This window comes from Tauraco erythrolophus, chromosome 1 (genome assembly GCF_009769465.1).
Source record: "Tauraco erythrolophus isolate bTauEry1 chromosome 1, bTauEry1.pri, whole genome shotgun sequence".
NCBI lineage: Eukaryota > Metazoa > Chordata > Aves > Musophagiformes > Musophagidae > Tauraco > Tauraco erythrolophus.
Window position 1 is genome coordinate 62585822 of NC_141465.1, and position 23931 is coordinate 62609752.

General features: G+C 38.6%; 1 protein-coding gene across 1 annotated transcript in view; it reads right to left on the reverse strand.

Annotated features, from left to right (window-relative positions):
- The window catches only part of TSGA10 (testis specific 10), a 29076-nt gene extending 9848 nt beyond the window's left edge, over positions 1-19228 (reverse strand). The window contains 12 exon segments of the mRNA XM_086615763.1: positions 1301-1477; positions 1702-1757; positions 2998-3152; positions 7826-7941; positions 9382-9533; positions 12071-12148; positions 12332-12489; positions 12492-12504; positions 12835-12987; positions 13570-13691; positions 16022-16079; positions 18905-19228. Of these exon segments, the coding sequence (XP_086471889.1) occupies positions 1301-1477; positions 1702-1757; positions 2998-3152; positions 7826-7941; positions 9382-9533; positions 12071-12148; positions 12332-12489; positions 12492-12504; positions 12835-12987; positions 13570-13691; positions 16022-16079; positions 18905-19228 (1562 nt within the window).
- Positions 19229-23931: the final 4703 nt, after the last annotated feature.

Here is a 23931-nt window from a genome sequence, read left to right on the forward strand (position 1 = left end):
AGAAGCAAGCCCTTTAAAAAGTAGGTGATCCTGTGAGGCTAAGATTTTTTGCCAATCCAGGCATGCAAAGGAAACCATGAAGCTTTCAAAAGCAACACAAGGCTTTCCTTTGTACCAGTCTGACCCACATCATATCAACTGTGATTGCGAGAGAAGGGAAAGAACAGTGATCCCTGGAGTAGCACTTTCAGCTCATCCGTTTCCAGTGACACTCCGCTACCTCCCTTTTTGGGGTTAAAGCTACTAGGACCTCAGCTTTTCTAGCCTATTCAAGGAGGTGCTAAAGAGAAGATGAACGTGTTTGAGAGAAGAGTTACTTGGCATGGGAGTTATCTCACCTAATTTTTGCAGCACAGAATTAGGCACCTTTTAAACTAACTATGCTAGCTTCTTCCTCTATAATGGAGAAAGCAGCTAAAACAAATCCCTTTCAAAACTAGGATGGATGAATCTTCTGGAGAACTTTTCTAACTTAAAAGGGAACCTTAATAACTTAAAACTTTTATATAGCTAAAATTAAGTTAAGTTAATCTGCCTCAAAACTGGGTACTGCTTATAGAGGAAGAGAAGCCAGGTGAGCAGAAAGTACTTTCAAGAACAAGATAACTAAGCCAGAAGTAGAATACATCAGGAAGAAAGTATCAGAAAACCTAAATGAAGGCAAGAGTTGAACAAAGAAGAAAAACCAGAACATACAGTTATGATCGTCACTACTACCGTCTTAAGCCTAATTTCTACTGCTTGGAACACATGCATGCATGTGTGTCTGCAGGAGACAACACTTTAAACTATAGAATAAACTAAACACCAGTACCATACATTAATGTGGTATTGTAACCAAATATTATCCATCTTTTATCCCAAAAGTCACTTTAGGAATGTAAATAATACAATACTACTAATAAAGCTTTGAAACTTATTAAAACACCCTACTGTGTTATATTATTAACAAGTTAAATTCATAAGCTTGCAAGTGCTCCGGGCCAGTCGCAGCACAGTATAAGAACAGTCGCTGCCTCCTGCATAGTACTTTTCCATATAAGCAATAGTTATAACTGCCACAGGGTTTTCACACGAAGATCAGAAAAACATTAATTAGCTGTTCCTCAAGATAAACACCAAACCATTATATAAGAATAGCCGGTCCTCTTCATACAAGTGAGCTGAGCAATAAGAGACAATCAGAGTTCGAAGGTGAGCTTAAAAACTAGTTTGCAGATTTACTTCAGCTGAGGGCCAAACAATTCTAAGCATTACTTGAAAAATACAGTTTTCCTTTTTAGTCAAGAGTTCTCTGTACAAATATACCTGATTTTCTTGCTTAATATTAGAAAGACGCTCTTGTAACCTGTCATTCTCGTGAGCTAAAGATTCTCTGCTCTTGTTAGTCTGTGCAAGTTCCTTGTTGGTTTCTTGTAGCTGTTCATGCAAACTGGTGATATCTTTCTCACAGATACAGAGTGCTTCAGCAGATTTTCTATGCAGCAAATAATAAATACTTCAGGTATGACAATACTGCCCAACCTAATACAAACAATAGCTTTTCCAGTGGATAAGTTTACAAGTCATGAAACAAAGCTGTAACATTTTAATATTTAGTAGAGTAAAAAAAAAAAACATTAGCACATCTTATGATTCAATTTTTGAATTAATGCTATAAATTAATCAAATTTAATAGTGATATTGACATTTTATCCTTACTTGGTGGAACGCTCCAACTCAGAAATAAGAATCTTGAAATCTGAAATTACTTTCTCCTTGAAAAGAAATACAAGATTAAAATAACCTCTCACCGCTCCTCAATATAAATGGAAAAATAATTAAATAAGATTATCCGTATTTTCCTTTTATTCAGCTAGCTAATTAATTTAACTATTTAATGCAAAATGGACTGTAGTTTTCCAAGTTTCATCCTGTACTGTTTAGAGCCGAAAATTCTCATAATCTGATTTGGCAAATAAAGGAACAATATTATTATCTTTTGCAGAATATAACTTCAATTACATTTTTTAACTCTTTGTGGTTCTAAAGGTAGCATTTGGTTCATACTCCTAAAACCAAATGAAGTCTTCTGTCTATTAAGTAAGTTATCACAGCTTTTCTACTAAACTACCAGTGTGGTAGTTTGTAACTGATAAAACGAATTACGTCACTGTATTTCCCTAAAGAAGGTAGAACAAAGTATATCACTTTACGCCCTTGTCTTTGGATACAGATATTAAAAGAAGCATAGATAGGCTAAAGAAATGTCTTCCACTGGAGACACAAGTGAGGTAGAGACAGCCATTTCTTCTCTAAAATGGACATCATTTACAATTTATAGTTTTTTTAAAATGCAAAGTCAGTGCTTGTGGCAAGATTATTATAGCCTGTCCTGCAATGTATTTTCGTTAAGATTTTGTTAAAAATCAGTGCAAATTCTTGACTTAATGATCGCAACAGTTAAAAAGTACCTTTTTTAGTTTATCCTAAATCAATATCCAGAACTTAAGCTGAAGTGAAAAACATTTCAGAACTAAGAACTAAGCAGCTTTGTTATATAGTTTGAAATCATAGTGGGCAATAAACTGATGCAATTTTCATAGGTAATCTAGTACCTTAAGGTGAAAATAATATAATCTTTCAAGGACAACAAAGGCAGTATTATTTGGTGCCTGCATCTCTAACATCAGTGGACCCCAAGGAAGAATTTAGGCTAAATTTTATATAAACAAAATATTGGCTAATTTACTCTTCTCCACTTCAGCAAAGTACTTAAAGTCTCCTCTCTTGATAAGCATAAACCATACGAAACACCGAACATGAGATGCTCACATTGCTCAAACCAACTGCTGTTGAAGTCAACATGAGTTTTATTGTTGCCTTGAAATCAGAGCAGAACTAGGTCAGCACTGAGCACTGTTGCAGATATCAATGTAAGATAGCTGTGATGACCCAAAAGATCCTTTCCCTGTTTATCTTTTGTGACTCTGTGACTATTCACATGTTAGAACATACTTTAATTGCCAGGCTTTCCTCAAAAGTAGCAATCTTCTCTCTTGCTTGTTCCACATAGTCTTGCAAAGTTGCCTTCTCTTTATCAAGTTGTGCAATCGTTTCTTTCAAAGCACAGATCTCCTCTTGTTGTACAAGACTTTGTCTTGAAAAGTGATCTGGACACAAGCAGAAAGGTCTCATTTTCATTAACTCAAACCATTTGAAATAAAAATTCTTCTAAAGCATAAAAGCATAAAACAATATGGCAAAAGCTCCCCTTCATGAAAACACTAAAGCGTATACCTTTTGAAATATATAAATGATCTAATACTTACAGAACTGCACTCTTCCATAGATCAAGGCCTTAAGTTACATGTCTCAAAACAAGTCTACCATTAAACAGCAAATGTTTAGACCATTAAAAATAAATAATTAAGGCTAAAACAGAATTACAATAGATAGAAGCAATATGTAGGCTGTAGTGTGTAATAACTGATGAAATAAATAGATTAATATCCTGATATTAGCCAGTTTTTCTGAAATATTTTTTATTCATTTAAATGAACTTTATGTAAAAGTGAATAAGGAGTAATTCATTTATAAAATTCAACACTATTTAAAACCTGCAAAGATAGTAATGAAAAAAGCAATCCACTCACTACAAAATCAAATTTTAAAAGATGTCTCTCCCTGTCTTCATTCAGCTAATAAGGTGTTACACACTACATTTACCTTTAAATGGTCAGAGAATCAATCCTTGTATCATCTACACACATGGCATTCGCAGAGGAGAAACACAGAAACTCTTCTTACAGTGAACCTTACAACTCATAAAACCATGCAGGCTGCAAATTACTCTTTAAATCAGTGTAATTGGTCTTATTCAATGATACTTGTTAACCACTTGGAGATAAAACGTCCAAAGTAAAATGATCTGTAGCTCAGTCTTTCAGGGACATCATAGCATATATTCACATCCTATTTTTTCCACAGAACTTCCCCCTATTTCAAAACACAAGACAAAAGGCGCTCAAATTTCCACCCCATATTTTTGCATGCATTGCTCTGGAACCTGCTAAGACAGTGTCCAAACCTGTCTCTAAAGCAAATTCTGATGGAGCAACTAATTCTGGAAACCATTTCCAGGCACATTAAGGACAAGAAAGTCATCAGTAGTATCCAGCATGGCTTCACCCAGGGAAAATCACGCTTGACCAACCTAACAAACTTCTATGATTAAATGACTGGCCTGGTAAATGAGGGAGAGCAGTGGATGTTGTCCACCTTCAGTTCAATAAGGCCTTCAGCACTCTCATAAGATACTCGTAGAAGGGCTGTTGACATAGGATTGAAAACCATCTGAACAGCCAGGCTGAGGGTGGTGATCAGTGGCGTCAAGTCTAGTCGGAGGCTGGTAACTTGTGGTGTGCCCCAGTGGTTAATATGGCGTCCAGTCCTGGTTTACATCTTCATCAATGATCTGGATGATGGGGCATAGTGTATCCTCGGGAATTTTGCTGATGACACAAAATTGAGAGGAGTGAGTGATACATCAGAGGGTTGTGCTGCCATCCAGAGGGACCTTGACAGGTTGGAGAAGGGGGCTGACAGGAATATCATGAAGTTCAATGAAGGGAAGTGCAAAGTCCTGCACCCAGGGATGAACAACCACAGGCACCAGTACACACTGGAGGCCACCTAGCTGGAAAGCAACTTGGCAGGAAAGCTGGAGGTCCTAGTGGATGCCACATTGAACATGAGCCGCTAAAGTGTCCTTGCTGCAAAGAAGGCCAACAGTATCCCGGCTGCATTAGGGAAAGTATTGCCAGCTAGTTGAAAGAAGTGATCTTTCCCCTCTACTCAGCTCTGATGAGACACATCTGGAGTGCTGGGCTCAGTTCTGGTCTCCCCAGTATGAGAGAGACATAGACGTATTGGAGAGAATCTAGCAAAGGGCCACAAAGATGATGGAGGGACTGGAGCATCTCTCTTATGAGGAAAAGCTGAGAGAGCTGAGATTGCTTAGCCTGGAGAAGAGAAGGCTCAGGGGGGATCTTATAAATTTATGTAAATACTTGAAGGGAGGGTGCAAAGAGAATAGAGCCAGGCTCTTTTCAGTGGTGCCCAGTGACAGGACAGAGGCAATGGGCACAAACTGAAACACAGGAGGTTCCCTCTGAACATCAGGAAACCTTTTTTTTTACTGTGATGGTAACTGACCACTGGAACAGGTTGCCCAGGGAGATTACAGAGTCTTATTCCTTGTAGATATTCGAAAGTTATCTAGACATAGTCCTGGGAAACTGGCTCTAGGTGGCCCTGCTTGAGAAAGGAGGTTAGACAAGATAATCTTTAGAAGTGTCTTCCAGCCTTAACCATTCTGTGATTGTAAGCAAGGGTGTGTTATCACCATTTTACAGAGAAGGAACTGATGCACCAAGACGACTTTAAAATGTTTTCTGATTATTTTGGATGCCTAAACTATGACCTAAATTTTCAGGATAGAAAGTATTACATGTTAAAAAAAAAAAAAAAAAAAAAAAACCCATGATTTATTGTCACAGCTGTGCATGCTCAACATTTCTGAAAATTAACCAAAGTCTCAAATCAGGCACTCTGAAAATAGGACATGTGTATAGTTAGTGAGCAATTCTGAAGAGTTTGGCTGTGCATCACCCCAAAATTCTAACCTACAGACAGCAACAGTATAAAATACTGCATAACAATATCTAACAGTCTAAATAGCACACGCTTTCTCTTTCTGCAATTACCTGCTTTATTGACTGCATTTTCAGCCAAGGAGAACATCTGATCTAGTGAAGCTTGCTTCACTAGACAACACTGATGTACTCCCTACAGAACTCTGCAAAAGTTGGCGCAAAGGCTCCAACAGAAAAACAACACATGATAGTGTAGTTAAAAAGAATACCGTAAGTTAAATAAAAACACAACCTGGGGTTTATTTATTAAGTACTAAAGACAACCTTAGGACTGGCATTCCCAGCTTCCTAGTGTTTGTCTCTGAAATAGGTTACTTAACTTGTGTGAAACACAAAAAGCACAATTTGGATTCCCACCATGTGGCACATGACATAGAAAACAAACCACTGGGGGACTACACTGCTATTCTCTCTGCAAACAGGCACTGGAAAGAGACACTTTGCCAAGTTTACATTATTTTGCTGACAAGAGAAAGTAACACAAGACTTGGAAATCCCAAGTTCCATTTCAGACTCAAAAAATAAAAGGTTTTCTAGTGGGTACACACACTTTCTTCCCATCTTCTTCAATTCTACCTCTCCAAGAAGATACCATTAGCTGCTCACCCTTTCTCTTCACTTTCCTCAGCCTCAAGCCTTGAGGTTTCTCATCCTAGACTCATTCTTTACCAGTCCTAAAACCACATTTTCCATCTCAATCTCCTTTTACTTCCAATCTTTCTTGTGCTTTCAGTTTTATAGTCCAAGTCCAAAATATTCTGTGTGTACAGCTGCTAAGGTTCTACTCACAGCGCATGTCCAATAGCTCCAAGTTCTACCCACAATCGCCAAACTAGTCATCCACTTTTAAGGATCTTTCCAGTCTCTTTAACCACTTCATACTAGCTCTCCCCACACCTACACTGTAGTTCCTCTCCTTCAGCATCTTCCACTGTTATCCCTGTGGTGACAGGATAATAGCACAATACGGACAGTCTCCATTAATTTCAAAATTCTTTGCCTGGACTTGCCTCGCAGTAACGAAAAATTCTAATGAATATAGATTGGATCATACTTCAGTCAGATGATATGAGACCTCAGATGCCAAATTCTGAAAAGTCTCTATTCAGCTTTAATGCACTGATTTTTTTTTCTTTTTTTAAAAGCTTAAAATATGCTTAATTTGGACATATTTCCTGGGAATGATCAAAAGCATGCCACAACACAGATTGATGTGCCTATCAAACATTAAGTCCCTACTTTACTGTAAAAGTGGCATAGGACTTGTAAAACAAAATTATGGATTTTAATGTGGACAAAATATCTTTTTCTCTAGACTACTCAGGAGTGGCTTAAACACTTTAACCAAAGCATTAAAAAAAAAAAAAAATCAAGTTCACTTTGAATGAAATGCTTATCCATTTGAATGACATTATCATCTTGAATGAAATGCTTAAATCCAAATAACCAGAGAGTGAAATTTGTAAGTAACAGAAAAAAAGATATTTTAATAGCATAAGGCAGCTCTAATATTAGATGTCATTAGCTATAGGTTAGCTTTATTTTCTCTTCACAAATTCAGCAGTGCATTTGAGAACAGATTATATCAACTGCACCTACAGAAAATAATAAAAGACTTCTAACACAATACAGTTTTAATTTTGGAAGTGAGAACATATTCCTTGGCACTACAGGAATAATAATTCCTGTATCTACCTACTTTACTCCCACAATATAAAAATGGTGCAACATACATATAGGATATGTACTATATAGGATATTTTCCTGGTTCTATCATTGCCTTATGATGCTGACAGGTGCTACCACCACCTTAGTGGAGCATAAATATAACTAATATGCTTGGACACTGCACACTGGTACTGACACACATTGTTCAGCTGACAGTACATACTGTCACTGAAACTTACTTGCAAGAGCTTTATTACGTAATTTTAAAATGCAAAAACCTTCCAATAATGAAATAAAACAGATGTTTTGCACTTGAAATGTTAGAACTGTCAAAAGTATATTTACTTGCATTCAGCACTTTTTCTTTCAACCCATAAGGGGGAAAAAAAAAAAAGGATAAAAGCAGTGATATAACAATTAACCTATTGACTTTTATTACAAAAACCGTATCTGTCACTCACCAACTTTTTCATCCAAAAGCTTAATTTTCTCTTGGGTAAGTTGCATTTCATATTTTTTCTTAACAAGACTTTGCTGAGTCTCTGAAAGACTCTGTTCTGTCTTTTCATTCAATAAACTGGAAAAGCAGAAACATTAAACCGGAGAATTCAGAAGCTATATATTAATTTTTTCCTTTTTTAAATGTCACTAAAATTGTGAAAGTTAAGAAAAACTGAGATTCTTCTGTACATTTTAGCCTACTTGGGATATTTTATTCATGTTACTCTTAATCTCTGGATATTAAAGTCTGAATACTCCTGTAAAGAATCCTAGAAAAGTAAGAAGCAGTCTTTACAACAGGTGAACGTACAAACTTCTCATAAATTATTAAATTAAAATCATCACTTGGGACACACATGGGAATGCTTAACCTATTTCAAGTTATACACAAGTCATACGTTCAAACCAAGTAATAATACCATTGATTCTCAAACTGTTGAAGAAATGGAAGAGAACTATCAGCCAGGTTTAAGGGAGAGAAAAAGATATTTCAGTAGCAGCAACTTATCTTCAACAACTCAATTTTTACAGTATTCATAAATCTGACAACTTACTATAAAGCAGCAGTAACTCAGGACTGGATTTGAAAAGGAGTTTGTGTCATTTTAGAAATCCTAGTACCCTTAGAAAGGTATTGTGGACTGACACAATACTGCATGCTAGCATCCAGCATTCTCACCAATCAAAATCCAACAAAAACCCTACAACACCCATGCGTCAACTACACCGGTCATTTGTAAGGACACATAGGTTTAGGAGAGCTCTTGCCTAAACTGAATTATATTTAAGAAAATACAAGAGGAAAAAGTCACAGTATCTTCTCCTGCAGTCTGATCACTCTGTAGCCTAATTTAGTCTGTGATCTAGTCCTTCTTATCTCTCCACACGAACTTCACATGTGCTTGATCTTTCCCTCTAGTCAGTAAACTATCCTTTTTTATCTTGCACTCACTGACTTATGCTTTCTTCCCTAAAGGCTTTGATTGAGTCTAGTCCCACTATATGCTTCTGAACATAGTTAGGAACTCCAGCTGAACAGCAGGCCATGAAACCTATGCAAGACTTCAGTTTTATTTCCTCTCATGAAAAAGCTCCAAGACTAAGAAAAGGATGTTTGAAACTAACTACACATGACACTCATTAGTTTATGCACGTTTGCTTACCTCTATAGAAACAATAGTAAAAAAATGAAAAAAATACTTTTTTTAACTCATACACAATTCACCAAAAACCATCAATCCCTGGAGCTTCTAATAGAAAGCTCCTAACTCTAAGTCAGGGTGAATTTTACTTTTTCACTGAAGATGGTTTTCAGCATATCATAATATCAACAAGCCAAGAACACTTACATATAAATAAGCAATGAGGAAAACAATTTTATTCCAAAAAGAAGGATCGCTCAGAAGAAAAACTATCATAAATTCCTTTCTCTTTGAGCTACATAACAGTTATGACAACCAACTAACATAGGCTGATGTTACTCATCAAACTAATGCAATTATATGCTTTTACCTACCTAAGTGAAACATACTCAGTTTCCTGTCGGCTCAGCTCAGTTTCAGAGTCCAGTGCTCTTCTTGCCAATCTTTTTATCTCAGTTTCCAGAGAATCAATGGTGTCTTTCATTAGCGTCACTTTGGACATCTGTTCTAACAGTTCACTATCTAACTGTAAATATAATTAAACATTAAAATCCAAAAGCAGCTGATTTTATACATACAATTTCTCCTATTAATTTAAATTCTACTCTATTTTTAGCGTAGATCTTTTTACTGAAAGAGAAGTGTCCAAGTATCTCATTTACTCAGGGCCTCACTCCAAGTCTACTGAAGGTAGCTGGCAAAGAGGTGGTATGTGATTTTTGCTTCCTTTGAAGGACAATCAATTTCCTGTCTTTCAGATCTCTGGGAATATTTTCATTTATGGGTTGGTAATTATGCCCAAGGGCAAAAATGTTTTCCACTGATCAACATTAAAAGTTTTCAGTGCGAAAAGAACGTAACGGAACACATTATTATGAAGTATCAAAGGAGAAATTACGGTTCAGGATACAACACGACCAATTATGGATTTAGGCCTCTACTAAGTTATATAGCTATGCCAATAACTGGATAGAGAAAACACTGTAAAATATTTGCATAAAGCACTATATGACCAAGTTAGGTTTGGATCTAGAACAAAGAACAGGTCCAGAAACTTGCACAGACTCCAGCAAAGCTAGTTTGAAATCTTCAGTTTACAGAAAACTCCTGTTTCATTATTAAAATGCTTACACTTACCATTTAAAGAACTGTCCTTTCTAAATTATTTGAAACAGCTCCTTTAAGGTAAAAAATTCTCAACTCATCACTCTCCTCATTTACTAATTCTTTCCAGTACTAATTTCTGTGTTACAATAATCAAAGGTCAGACCACTGAAGAGCGAGTCAGTAAGCCTCTGGTATGCAGCAACTTTTCAATACTAGTGCCATAAATCTCATATTGATGTATCACCCTCACAGGGTACCAAATGAACTGAAGAAATAAGATGACGTACCTAAACCAGGACTATTTCCAATATTCACTACACATCATATGTCAAGCATGTGATTAAAGCTAATTTACTACTCAAGAGTACTCAGAGCTATTTAAGCCTACACTACATCCTTCATCACAGATGCACTCAGTTTAATATATAATCCTTGGAACTATATTTATAAGCTTGGTAGGATTTAAAAGGCTGAAGGGGAAAAAAAAAGAACCAGAATTTTTAACCACAAGATCTACAAGAAAGACATGCTACAGAAATCAATACTAATCTAGTAAAACAAAGTTCTACCAAGACTGTAAATATATTTAAGATTTATTCATTTTATTAATGTTTTAATTTTCTATTTTAGCACTATATGTTAGCCAACAATGACACACACAAGTAACTTAAACCATATTAAACAGGACTTGCCAGAACAGTACAATTACATTTGGTTTTGGAGCATCAGGTCTTCATTATATGCAATCATAAGATAATTCACATTGGAATGGACTCCAGGTCTCTAGTCTAAAATCCTCCTCAAAGCAGGGTCAGCTCTGAGGTCAGGTTGTTCAGGACTTTGTCCTGTCCAGTCTTGAAAATTTCCAAGGCTGAAGACTGCTCAACTGTCCTTGTGGGAAAGAAGTATTTCCTTGTATTCAGCCGGAACCCTTCTCATTTCAACTGATGCCCATTGTTGCTCATCCTCCCATCATACACTGTTGTGAAAAGTCTGTTTCTGACTTCTTGATGAGTACTGGCAGGAAGGACTTAGGTCCAACTTAAGCCACCTCTACTCTACGTGGAACAATCCCAGTTCCACCAGTCTCCTCTCATAGGGAAAGTGTTCCAGCCCCAAGGATTGTGGGAGCCCTCCATTAAACTCACTTCAGTTTGGCAATGTCTTTCTTGTACCATGGTGGCAAAAATGAATGTAGTAATCCAGATGTGGTGTAATGAATGCTGAGTAAAAAGGAGACAATCGCTTCCCTCGAGCTACTGGCTGTGTCCTGTTCACACAGCCTAGTACACTCTTGGCCACCTTTGCCACCATGGCACACTGCTGGCTCACGTACAGCTTGCTGTACACCAGGGCCTCCTGGGCCTTTTCAGCAGACCTGGTTCCAAACTCATTGGTCCCCAACTTGTATTGGTGCCAGTGGCTCTTCTTCCCAAATTCAGAATTTGGCATTCATACTTGTTGAACTTTATGAAGTTCCTGCTGTCCATTCTTCTTGCCTGTCTTGGTCCCTGTGGATAAGAGTCTTGCTCTCGAGTATATCATCAGTTTTCCCTAATTTGGTGTCATCTGCAAACTCTATGATCACACATTCTGTTACCTCCTTCAGGTCACTGATAAAGTTGTTAAACAGGACAGGCCTTGGAACAAATCCCTGTGGTGCTCCATGTTAACAAGTCTCCAGGCCGAGTATAACCCATTAACTGCTACCTAATAAGACTGACGATACAATCAAATCTTCCCCATCTAGCTGCCCACCCATCCAGACCATAAGGTCCAAACCCAGATATAAGAATATTGCGGTTAACAGTGCCAAAAGCCTTGCCACAGTCTTGGTAAATAATATCCACTGCTCTCAGCCTGTTGATTCCTGATAGAAAGCAGTCAGGTTGGTCCTGCAGGATTAACTATGAACATCACCTGTATTACAAGTCTGTAAATAATTATTTCTCTTACATTTTGAATAGTAGTTTCTAGCTCTTCAATTCTCTGTTCCAAATGAGCTTTTTCGTTAAATGCAGTCTCTTGAGAAATCTGTATCAAATAACAACAACAAAAAAATCACATATAGAACAAGTCTGAACTCACCACAAACATACAACGCGAGTAACTGTCAGGATTAGAATATAAATCTTTAGCAACTTTAATTACACTACTAAGTAGTTTTCTTGTTAAAATAACCTTGGGAGGGGGTCAGTGGGTGGGCAGAAATCAAACCTTTAACTGCTCCCTGAGGCTATCACGTTCTGTAGTCATCCTTTGGAAATCTGACAATGCTGTATCCCTTTCTATCTCCACATGTCTTAACATAGCTTGAGCTATCACAGTACTTCTAGGAGTCCTGGGGCATTTGATAACTTCCTGATGAAGTCGAAAATCTCTTCTTGTGCCTGTTTTTAAAAACGGCAGCATAACAGAAACATGAAACAGATAATAATATGTTAGTGTGGCATACGGCTGATAATGCAAAGCATCCCAAACCGTGTAATAGCAAAGATGAAGTAATGATTTGCACATATATTCTCTGGTTCAGGAAAGCATTCTTAACTCAGGACAGCACCTACAAACTTATTTAACTGACAGATTTTAATCACAGAACTTCCATAACTTTTTTTTTTTTAACAAATGCTTTGCATTTTTTTCTTTTTTTACACAAACCCAGCATTTTTTTCTTGTCCATCACCTTATTTTAATTAATCATACAAATGTAATAAAATTACCTGTTCATAAAGTCTGACAATTTTGTCTCTCTCAGCTGTTAAAATTTTGACGTTACCCTGAATTTCTGCCACATGGCGCTCATATTTTTTCAGCGTTGACTTAAGTTCTTCGTGTTCTCTCAATATTTTCAAAACTTCTGTATCAGAACTCTTCTTAAAGAATAAAGTGATACAAGGTTAAAGTAGAGAAACAAAACTTGAAATGCTTTCTTATTATCTGGTTTAGAAATTTCTATAAAAGATTTAATAAGCCTTCAACCTACTAAACTCAAGACAGACAAGACTGCACATACATATGTGTATGTGAGAGAGTGACAGACCTGTATGTGAGCCAGTATGAGAGACCGGCTATACACACCATTTTCTAAAATACACATTTATTTTGAGTAGCAAATGTCTACCACAAATGGTACCAACAATCATGTTAATAATTACTTAAAATGTAAGCAGTTGCCAGTAACCATTTAAAGTGACACACATGCATGCAGTGTAAAGCAGCAGTTAAGTTCACATTATTTGCCCATTCCCATCTTATGCATCCTTCTGTTTATAATCAACTAGTTTTTCTTCCCAGTAATTATGGCTTTGGTAGTTTAGCATAACATAAACCAAAATTTTAAAAGATGCATTCCTCTTCCAAAGCGTTTTCCAAGCTCACCTGGATGGATGAAAATTTTTTTGACATGATGCCACAAGTAGAGGTTCGCGTAGGACTTGAAATGCGTTTCTAAATACCTTCAGCAAATTCTCAGTCTTGCTTTTATAGTAGTCTCTGTCGCCCTTCCAATGTCTTAATAAAGGTATCGAGCCTTGAAGGTGACTTTCCTTGCTTTGTTTCAGCTTCTGTGTAATATAACCTGCATGTGCAAAATGAGAGAATTACAGAACTTCTGTATGAATGATACTTCATATAAAATAAATATACTCTCAAAATGAAGATGAAGCTAGATCTAACTAAAATAAATCTTCTTAATACTTTAAAGTAACTTCTCATGTCTGTATTTTTGACTTGTATTATAATACAGAACATTTCTGAATGTCTTTCTAAACAAAATATCTAACAGGACAGAAAAGGACATAAAAAGTAAACGTTAATTAACTTGGAATACATCTGTTCAACTAAGGAGCACAATAAGTAGATTTGTATTGGAACATCTAAGAATTTTTAATATGAAAGAAATTAGGCCACTATATTTCCTTAAGATCCATTAAAGTTAAATTTTTTAAATGGAAATAAAGTAATGTGCAAATAAGTATAGTTGAAATCCAGGAAATCATGTAGAGGCCTAAAACAAATTTTGAAGATGAATTTCAATTCCAAAGTTCAAAATTACACAAATCCCTATCCGTTGCAATCTGTCTGTTGGAAGTACTCAGACTTAGGGAAGGTTAAGCAACTGGGGAATACTAAACTCTGCAAATTTCTTATATTTGTTAAGACGCATGCAGAAGCAGGTCTTTAAATCCCGAAAAACTTGGAAACTAATCACCTAAATCTCTCACTGAATCTAGCTCTCAAAGCCCAAACTTTCTGGCTGAAGGATCAAAATCTTTCTGGGGTAATTGAGCAGTAGGCTCTATGTAGTCAGAATGTCTTTTTTTTCCAGAGGGGGTTCTTTGCAGGATTGTGGAATAACCTCAAACATTTTATACAGGAAAGAAAAAAACAACCTCTCTCCTGAAGGGTTTCTTTCAATTCTGAAATTTCTCTTCCCCTGAAATTTGAGGCAAATCTTGAAATTATAGTAAGAAATTATTATCTTGAATACAAAAAAATTCCCTATCAATTTATACTAGAAGCAAGTGAACGAGTCCACTTAATAAATTCAAATTTAAGTTAGATTTATCATTGGTAAATATTTCTACAATTACAAAATTGTATACATTTCAAAATATTCCAACAGTATCATAAACCCTGAAGGAAGACAGAATATTAAGATAAAAATTTTAAAGAAAAAATATTACTTCTTTCTGTTTTGCAAGTGATTTACGAGGTATTCAAAACAGTTATGTGTAATTTTGTAAAAAAAATATTAAGACTCTCGAAAGCAAATCATTACAGGCTGGTTGCAAAACAGAAACAGATTCCAAATCATCTAGAGACAAAGAATTAAAAATGAAAACAGATATATTTATCCATTCTATAACTTGTCTGTTATCAGTGAAAATAAAGCAAGTGTAATTCACTTGTACAAGCATTAATTTCATGTGGAAATAATCTGATTTCATAGCTACATATATGTTACAGATACATGTTTAACTCACAGATTTTAGTGTTTTCACCATGTGTTCCAGTTTCTTTATCTTGTTCTGCTGGTGTTGAATTTGAATCTACCATAAAAAAAAAATTAAAGCAAGAGATGCATTAATTTTTTATAATCACTAGTGCAAATCCAGCATTTCAGCTCCACTGTTCTTGTCCAAGGAACGTTTTGTACAAGTTTTCTAGCTTGACAAGGCTGAAAACATACTATTTAGTAACAATAAACTTAATCAAGAAGGGAATCAGTTAAAAGTTTTATCTTCAGATGCAGTCCAGGATTAGGAAAAACAGTAACGAGTTACTCTCAGGTGAGTGAACGAAAAAGGAAGCATAAGATACCTTTTCCCTGAACCATGTTTTGAAACTTTTGAAAATAGGAACAGTTTGACTATACCTAGAGGCTAAAGAAATAAGTATGTGATTCTACTAATGGCAAACAAAGAATATCATTTCTCCCATCTGACAATTACTATTAAATCACATAATTCCATGTGCATAGAATGTAATTTTACATTATCCTGTGAAATCAAAAGCCATCTGCACTGAAATTACATTCTTTACAACTGCAAATGGAATTTAATCCTTGAACAATTCTACCCTTGAAAAATATCACAGTGGCCAGAACCTATTCTTCCATCATCCCAGCAAACATACTTGAAAGCAGAGATAAAAACTAGAAATTCCGTCCAAATGTTAAAAAAAAAAATCAGTTCCCCATAATATTAACAACATTAAAATATCACTGTACAACATTAATTCCAATAAGCAGATACCTTTGCTTCCTCAAGCTCCTTATCAGCAGTATTCAACAGCAATTCTTTTTCCAGCTGCTCAGATAGTTTGCCAATTACAGCAAGTTCTTTACACAGATGATCATTTTATAGGTGAACCTATCCACTGGACTTTCAACCACTTGCTTCCTACCAAGCAGTTGTATGACATGTTGCCTTAGCTCATGGTTTATCTTCTTCAGATCATCAATCTATAAGGACAGGAGGAAGAAAGTATTTTACTTAATCTTCAAGGACTTGCAGGGAGAATTTCATAATACAAAGTAATTTACGCTTAACAAAAAAGAGACCAGTATACGTTATTCACAAATGAAGAACATGCACCATTTTAAATAGATTTCCCTGAAATAATGTTGTCTTTAAAAAAAATGTTATACGGTCTTTTTGTAACAAAATGAAGTTGTTAAGTACTTGGGCACTATCAATTTACTTTAACATCTCAGTCTATAGAAGCATTACTGCCTCATAAAGCTTTTCAATTTTCTGAGTCCTCACATTTCTAAAATCTCAGCCTAATCAAGATACGGATACAGTGTGATGCAGAAACTCCGTTGTTTGCGCAGGCTGATCACATAATACATGAGAAATTAGTATCACTGAATAATGAATTCTGTGAGGTTTAATTATTTCTAACAGTCAGAGAGTTTTCTTCACGTACTACTAGCAGTGCACAAAAATACATTTTGATTTATTTAGGAAGATTTGAAAGATGCTTTGTGACAAAAAGCTTTCTGGGTGGGCTCTGTCCTGTGACATTCTGTAATAGTTAATTTTGCCACTTCTTCTGTTCAATGGGTATACAAATATATTAGGAGAGCCAGTGAAAAAAAATATGAATTTATTTGCGTTGTAATTTTATTTTTATATTTTTATCAAGCCCGATCCAGCTAATGCTACTGAATTAATAACAAAGCACAGTTATAAACTGGAAAACATGATAACTATGGATTTTGTTTTTTTTTTAAAAAACCAAAACTAACACACAAAAAAAAACATGACAGAAAGCATCCTCAAAGGGCAGTAGAGACAGTATCTGTACCTCTGTGTTTTGGGCTTCCCACACTTTTATTAAGTTATAAAATTTGGGGACAATACAGCTCTACTATTACTGGAGGAAGTCAGCAACGATGCCTGCTTTACAGGATCCGACCGGAGGGCTAATGAAGGGCAAGGAGGCTAAATCCTGCTCTGCATCTGAATATACAAACAAGACTTAAAATTACAAAATTGAAGTCCTAATCAGGTCTACACCCCCAAACCTCAAGTAACTGACTACACTGAAGGTGGTTTTGTTGCTCCATACAGCCGACGTGTATCGTATCTTAAGGGTCTTTTCCAACCTAGATGATTCTGTGGTTTTCCCTCCTCATCTCCTCTTGGACAACCAAGAAAGTTCTGGCAAGTACTCAGAGATACCATATTTAAACTACAAAATCAAGGTTCTTAATGGAAAATATCATTTTAGCAATTTATTCTCCTTTATACAGACATCAAATAATTTGAGCACCTTAACTAATTACACTTGTGCTCACGATGCTATATGATGAAAGCAATCTGTAAACATATAAAATTACCAAGCACTTAAGGCTTTTTTAGACTCAAAAACCAACACCACACTACCAAAAAATACTCACAGCCATCAAAAAACATAAAGAACAACCTTCACTCCTGCCATGGCATTGCATTCTGCTCTAGCTCATGACAGCTTGTTCCAGCAACACAAATTGGGGCAGAGAACGCTACCATTTAATTTCCTAGGCACAAAAGGATGCAGAAAACCATCTTTTTGGTATTTTAGCTATATGTATAGCTAAATAGAGGAAACACATGATAATAAGAAACATGGACAAACTTCTGAAGTAGCTCCACCTATCAGCATCCTTTCAAATACAGAGGAAGGCCAGAAATATTTGTAAATGTTCAAATTCTGTTCAATTCAGCTGAACACAGGTATCACCTGACAGTCTGCTCTCATCATAACATGGGAGATAGCCCATAGGTCTAACAACAGAATATGAACACTCGATTACCTGCCAGCAGGAGTTATCACCACCAGCATGACCACAACAGTTGTTCTCCGTGCTCAGATTCAAGAGTTTCAAGGAAATTTAGGGCAGCTGGTTCACTGAGTTATTTCCCTACTACATTTGACTTCACCTGAATCGAACCTCTGCCACCAAGTATCAGTCTGACCATCAGCCTCAAGGTGTTCTTAAGCATTAATATAAGTGACAGTTTTGTTTAGGGTGACTTAATTTTGGGTATCCACAAAGAGCTATTTCTAGAAACGGATTCCCATGATCGATTTTGGGCATTCATCCTAAAATTAATCATGCCCTAGGAGCACTTCTGGCAATAAAGACAGCCTAGACATCTCTATTACAGTCATCATCACCGTTGACATATCAAATGAGATGAGGTGAATCCCATACTAATATTCTGTTGTCTCTGAAAGAGTCACTTAACAACCTTGTCCAGTTACAGGCATTGCCTTAGTCTTTCCAGAAAGGGTACAGACCAGAGTAACTTAAAAGCTATAGGTACCTTCAGAACCTCGCTGAGCATCGAGGACTCAAATTTACAGATGAAATACAGAGTGTTTGCTCATTCACAATACTACTTTTATTCAACTTGTGAAAGAGAACCTTTGAAAAATGTGATACTAATTATATATCCTAAAATAACTATTATTTACGCTTGTCAAAAAGCAGTAAAATTTAACTACCGCTGGTGACGCACTTTCACCACCATCCCCTGAACTGCTACAACGCAACCCCCTTGCGACCAGGATGAAACGTCCCCCAGACCATTTTTGGGTTCCAAGCATTTCAGGGATTAATCGTTTAAGATGCTCCTTTCTCCTTGTCCTCCACAGTGTGTGTACACAGTACCCGAAACACCCGCCGCCGCGCCCCGCCCCGCCCCTCTCCACCGGCCACTCGACGCGCACCCACCACCGACCCCGGGCTCACGGGGCAACGGGCGGGGCGCCCAGGCGAGTCCCGCCGGTCTCTACCTTGGGGCGACCCTCCGCTCTACCCCTCTGGTGCCCTGGGGAGCGCCGGGCGCTCATGGCAGCCGCCCGGGCCAGGTGAGGCCCCCGCGGCCGCCGCCACCGCGCCCGCCCTCCGCCCCCGTCCCAACGGGCCCGCCCCGCCCGTCCCGCGGACTGCCGAGGGGCACGACGCCCCGGCGGCTGCAGCCCTCCGCGTTCCCGGGACGCGCGGCAGCGGCGGTCGGGCTGCCGCGCTCTCCCAACCGCCCCTCTCCGCTCAGCCTGCGGCGCGGACTGAGGGAGGCAGGAATCGGCGGACGGCGGGAGAGGGGAGCCCTGCGCCATCACTCGCGCACCCCGCGGCATGCAGGCTGTCTCCTCAGCCCCGCAGACAGCCCGCGGCACCTCCGCGCCCCCTCGCCTTTCCGCGGCGAGGCGAAGCTCTCCACGGCGGGAGCGCACCTTGAGGCGGGAGGAGGGGTTCGTCGTCTTCCCTCAGCTTCTTTCTTCGTAGCTGAGTGAAAGCCTTGGCTAGTCTGGGTGGTTGTGAAGAGCCGTAGGAACTCCGATTCCAGCTCTCCCCCTGAAGAAAAAGCTATCCCTAACCATCACATTCTCAAAGTATTGTCCTTCCCACCGAGGCTGTCCCATTTCCTTGAGCTGGGAATGCTGCAGGACAGAAGACAAGTAGCTGCAATGGACATAACTTCTAGCACAGTACCAGCACAGCAGTTTACCTGAGTAGCTCTGTGTAGCGAGCATCCAGTCTCTGCACTTTTATTCTCTTTAATCTTGCTTCCAAAGATTATCATAATACCTATTGTCCTTAGAGGTGTTTATGACTGAAATGCTTAGAGGCAAACCCAAATGAAAAGTTAGAAATAATCCTTAAAAATTAAAAAAAAAACAAACAACAACAACAACAAACAACTGATGCACTGTAAAATCTTGTACAATATTATATCAGTACAACCCTTTTCCCATCAATTCTGATGTAAATATTTATGAGCACTGCCTTCACAGAAATCTTATTTCTCTCTACTCGCTTTCATCTCGGGAGTTTTTTTTTGAGTACCTCTTCTCTATTAAACTTTCAGATATCAGGTTTATGACTTATAGCATAGTTCCTCAATAAACACTATTAAAGTCAGAAAAGTTGCTCATACTTCTTTTTGGTTTCAAGTACAAATAAATATTAGCGACCAATTGCTGCTCTATCTTTCTGAATGGCTTTTTTGTTGGGGCAGGAGCTAAGCCAAGCCCCTCCTCAAGTGACGTAATGTTCGCTCCAGACCTCAACAGATAAAAAGACGACTTGCTCAAATAACAATAGTTCAATTCTTATAGCTATTTAGGGATGGAGACAGGCAGGTGGGTGGGTATCACACATCAGCATACTCTGACCATACACATAGTATCTGCATTGTTGGTTTGAGAGGAATTCTTTGGTTCTGAAGCACCCTTTGAAGCACTGCCTTTAATTCAAACTTCCCGGGGCCCATCTGCACATACGCAGCATAGGCCTCATCCCTGATTAATCCAAAGCCACAGGGAAAGGCAGCACGAGCAATGCTTACAGGACAGAAGATTTCAGACACAAAGCCAAGCAGCCCAGCCCCTGGAGAGAAGACGGGTAGTCTAAATCTGCCACAGCTGATCATCTGACAGAGAGCTCAGCTGAACACCTCTGCTCTAATTAGGTTCATCTTCTTTCAGAAACCATGTAATATCCAAGGAGACACTTTTACAGACAAAACCTCTTTTTAACACTGGCCATACAATCTCTCTCACTTGACAAGAACAAAACAAGTGTTAGATAAGAAAGATTTAATCTTGCGAAAGTAGCCTTCTTTTAATGAAAGCTACCTTCTATCCAAAACCTATCTAATTTACATATGTATTTGTAAGATATATTTTAACCTTTTAATTAGAGTAGTCACTGAGCTGGTTGATGAGAAGGTCAAGTAGTTCACACTGAATGCAGAATTGCTTTTGAGGTACCTGGTCCATAAGACCTGAAACCATAGCAACAGCATAAGTCTGGCTTATTTACTGGCCCAGAAAAAACAAAGACCTCCAATGGTTACAATGTGCTACGAACTCACAGAAAATGGGGAAAATATCTCTAAAATGAGTTGGGAGAATGCTGTATTTCTGAAGATTTTAAAAATTTTGATGTTTAGACAGCCAGAGCTAAGGTGACCAAAGTACCTCTTACTGTGGCAGTCCAGCTGGCAACTGGGCATTTAAAGTCTAGAGAGGTGTTGTATTAGGTCCACAGGGAACAAGAGGGCATTGTTATGAATTTGTTCAATCTCTCTTTTGCCAACACGAGTCTTCTTCCCCTCTCTTGCCCCAGTCACGTTTTCATGCATAATTCAGCTCCTGCTAGAGCAAATGAAGCGTAGTAAGTCCTCTTTAGGCTGCTGCCTAAGGCTCTGTGAAAATTAACACTGGGTGTGCAGATGGATGTTTGCCTCAGACTTCCATCACAGGAGAGCAGCCCAGTGGTTTTGGGATTCCTGCACGCAGAGATTGAACCCAGAGTTGCATTCCTGAGAGAAATACTGGATTAATTGTCAATAAGGTAGTTTTCACTGGATCCTACCATGCAATGACTCTATATTCTCAGATTTTATGTGTCTCTCAGGATCTTCTGCTGGCTTATAAGGTAACATCATCCTGTTTATAAATTCATACTTTTGCTTATTGCCAGAATATTTCAAATTATCTTGTTGAGTTTGTCTTCAACAATAGCTGCTTTTCAGGAAAGGTATTTATTGCTGCACGTCTTTCTGTCTCTCAGCATATCAGAAACAGACCCACACCATTTTTACCTGTCCACCTCACATTCTGCCACACTTTACATTTTCAGTAATTTCTGGTTCTAATTAAGGGAACAGAGAGTTGCCTTGGTTAGGCTCACAGTTTTCACGTTGAAAAAACGGAGTGTAGCAGCTCACAGTATGTTTTTACTGACACCTCGTGGCAAAATGAAGGAACAGCACATTAGAAATTGGTAAGTTAACTGCCAAATCAGAAACAATGGTTCGGGTTTTGTTTGGGTTTTATTAACATCAAAAGTCCTACAAGATGCATTTCCCTTCTTCTGACCAGCGTTACAGTGTCCAGGTTCACTTTTGGATTCTGCTAACTGCCTCAAAAGCTGATCTTCCAATATTTGGAACACTAAAGCAGCACATTTTTATGGACAATTTCCACATGCCTTTTACCCTATGCATACAGAATAGTTCACCCCAGTGAAAAGTTATCACCAGTCTAGTTTAGCAACAAGTTATGCCCATTTCAAACTGCTTAAAATTAAAAAATAATAATTAAAAAAAATGGTAATTATGTGACAATACAACCTTACAAGTGCTGGGGCACATACCATGTCAGGCTCCTTCTAGTGTGTTTCTTCCACTAATCACCACCAACACAAGTGGTGATTGTTACTTTTTCCTCACCCTACTACACCCACACATTTCTTTGAAGAGTTTGGTAAGGAACTGTCATGCTCTTAATGATCCAGTTTTTCAGTAGGAAACAACCCCAAGGTAATATGTTTAATCTCTGAAGCCTTTCACCCTTTATCATAGAATGGTTCGGGTTGGAAGGGACCTTAAAGATCATCTAGTTCCAACCCCCCTGCCATGGGCAGAGAAATCCTCCACTACACCAGGCTGCCCAAAGCCTCATCCAACCTGGCCTTGAACACTTCCAGGGATGGGGCATCCACCTTCTTTTCTCCTACACCTTTCAGCGAATATAGCTGTTCTAGCACTGTTTCTTCAATCAGAAGGTAAAGGTAATTCAGGCCCCATCATAACAGTTTTCTTCATTGGTAAAGCAAACGTATGAACACCTACACCCAAAGCCAAACTGCTTCCTCAAATAACATCACTGTTTCTCCTGAATAAAGATATTGACTTGATGTTTCTTCCTACACCTTCCTAGAACTGGAAAGAAGAAAAATTACCTGCAACTGTTCCTCTTCAAGAGGAATCATCTATTTGAATTATCACAACCACTGTCCCCACCCTTTTCCTCTACAATTCCTTCATGTCTTGGGACCCAATAGTGAGGAGGAATAAGAAAACAAAGCATGGAATGTATCCTTTATGAGTACATGTACACCAGGAAAAGGTATATTTTGGCTGTATAGATACCACCGTGGATAAAAACTTCAACTAGTAGTGCTGAGCATTGGCCCACAGTGTAAATTTAATACAACAGCTCTTGAAGAAGAGTTATAGCTAAGGTCTGGTAGACTTTAAGAACAGCTCAAATCATTGCAAATCTGAAGACAATCTTCTACATGCAATACATCTTTAATTATCTAGTCTTTGTTCATTTCTGGCTTGTTAATGAATTATGGTATCAATGTTTAGTTTCTGTATGTTCAGGAATGCCATGGATAGTTTCCACGTATTTGACAAGCCTCTGTGCATCTCCCTCATGTTGTTCAGTCTCCCTTTGAACTCGCGAAAGCCTCTAGCATCCCCAGCATCCTGCGGTTGAGCCTTGCACGAAGAACCATCCATTTATCCGTTGTGCATCCGCCTCCTGCTGGCACGACCCGGTGCTTCGCAGTGACCGTGTTGGGAGGGGCAGCACAGACCAACACCGACCGACTTTCTTGAACGCCGCTCACCGTTTTACAGTCTCTCACCACAGGAGATTTATTTTGTGTTTGGTTTTTTTGGGTTTTTTTTTGTTTGTTTTGGTTTTTTTTTTGCCAGGGCCTGAACTTTCCCAGCTGCACAGCTGCTGATCGTTATTCTCGCTTTTTCTCAGCGGTACGACGTCCCGGCTGCGCTGAGAAGCGGTGCCCGCACGCACCGCTCGCCGCGGGGCCACCTGCGCCCCTCAGCTCCCGCCCGAGCGGCAAAAGCCGCTTACAGCCCCCGACCATCAAGGGCACCGGATTTCCTGCCTCCCGGCTTCCCCCCGGGCGGCAGGGTCGCGTACCGCGGAGAACTCCCGCCGGCCGGGGGCCCGCCCCCACCACCTCTAACCCCGGGAACCGGAAGTCGTTCCCGAACGCG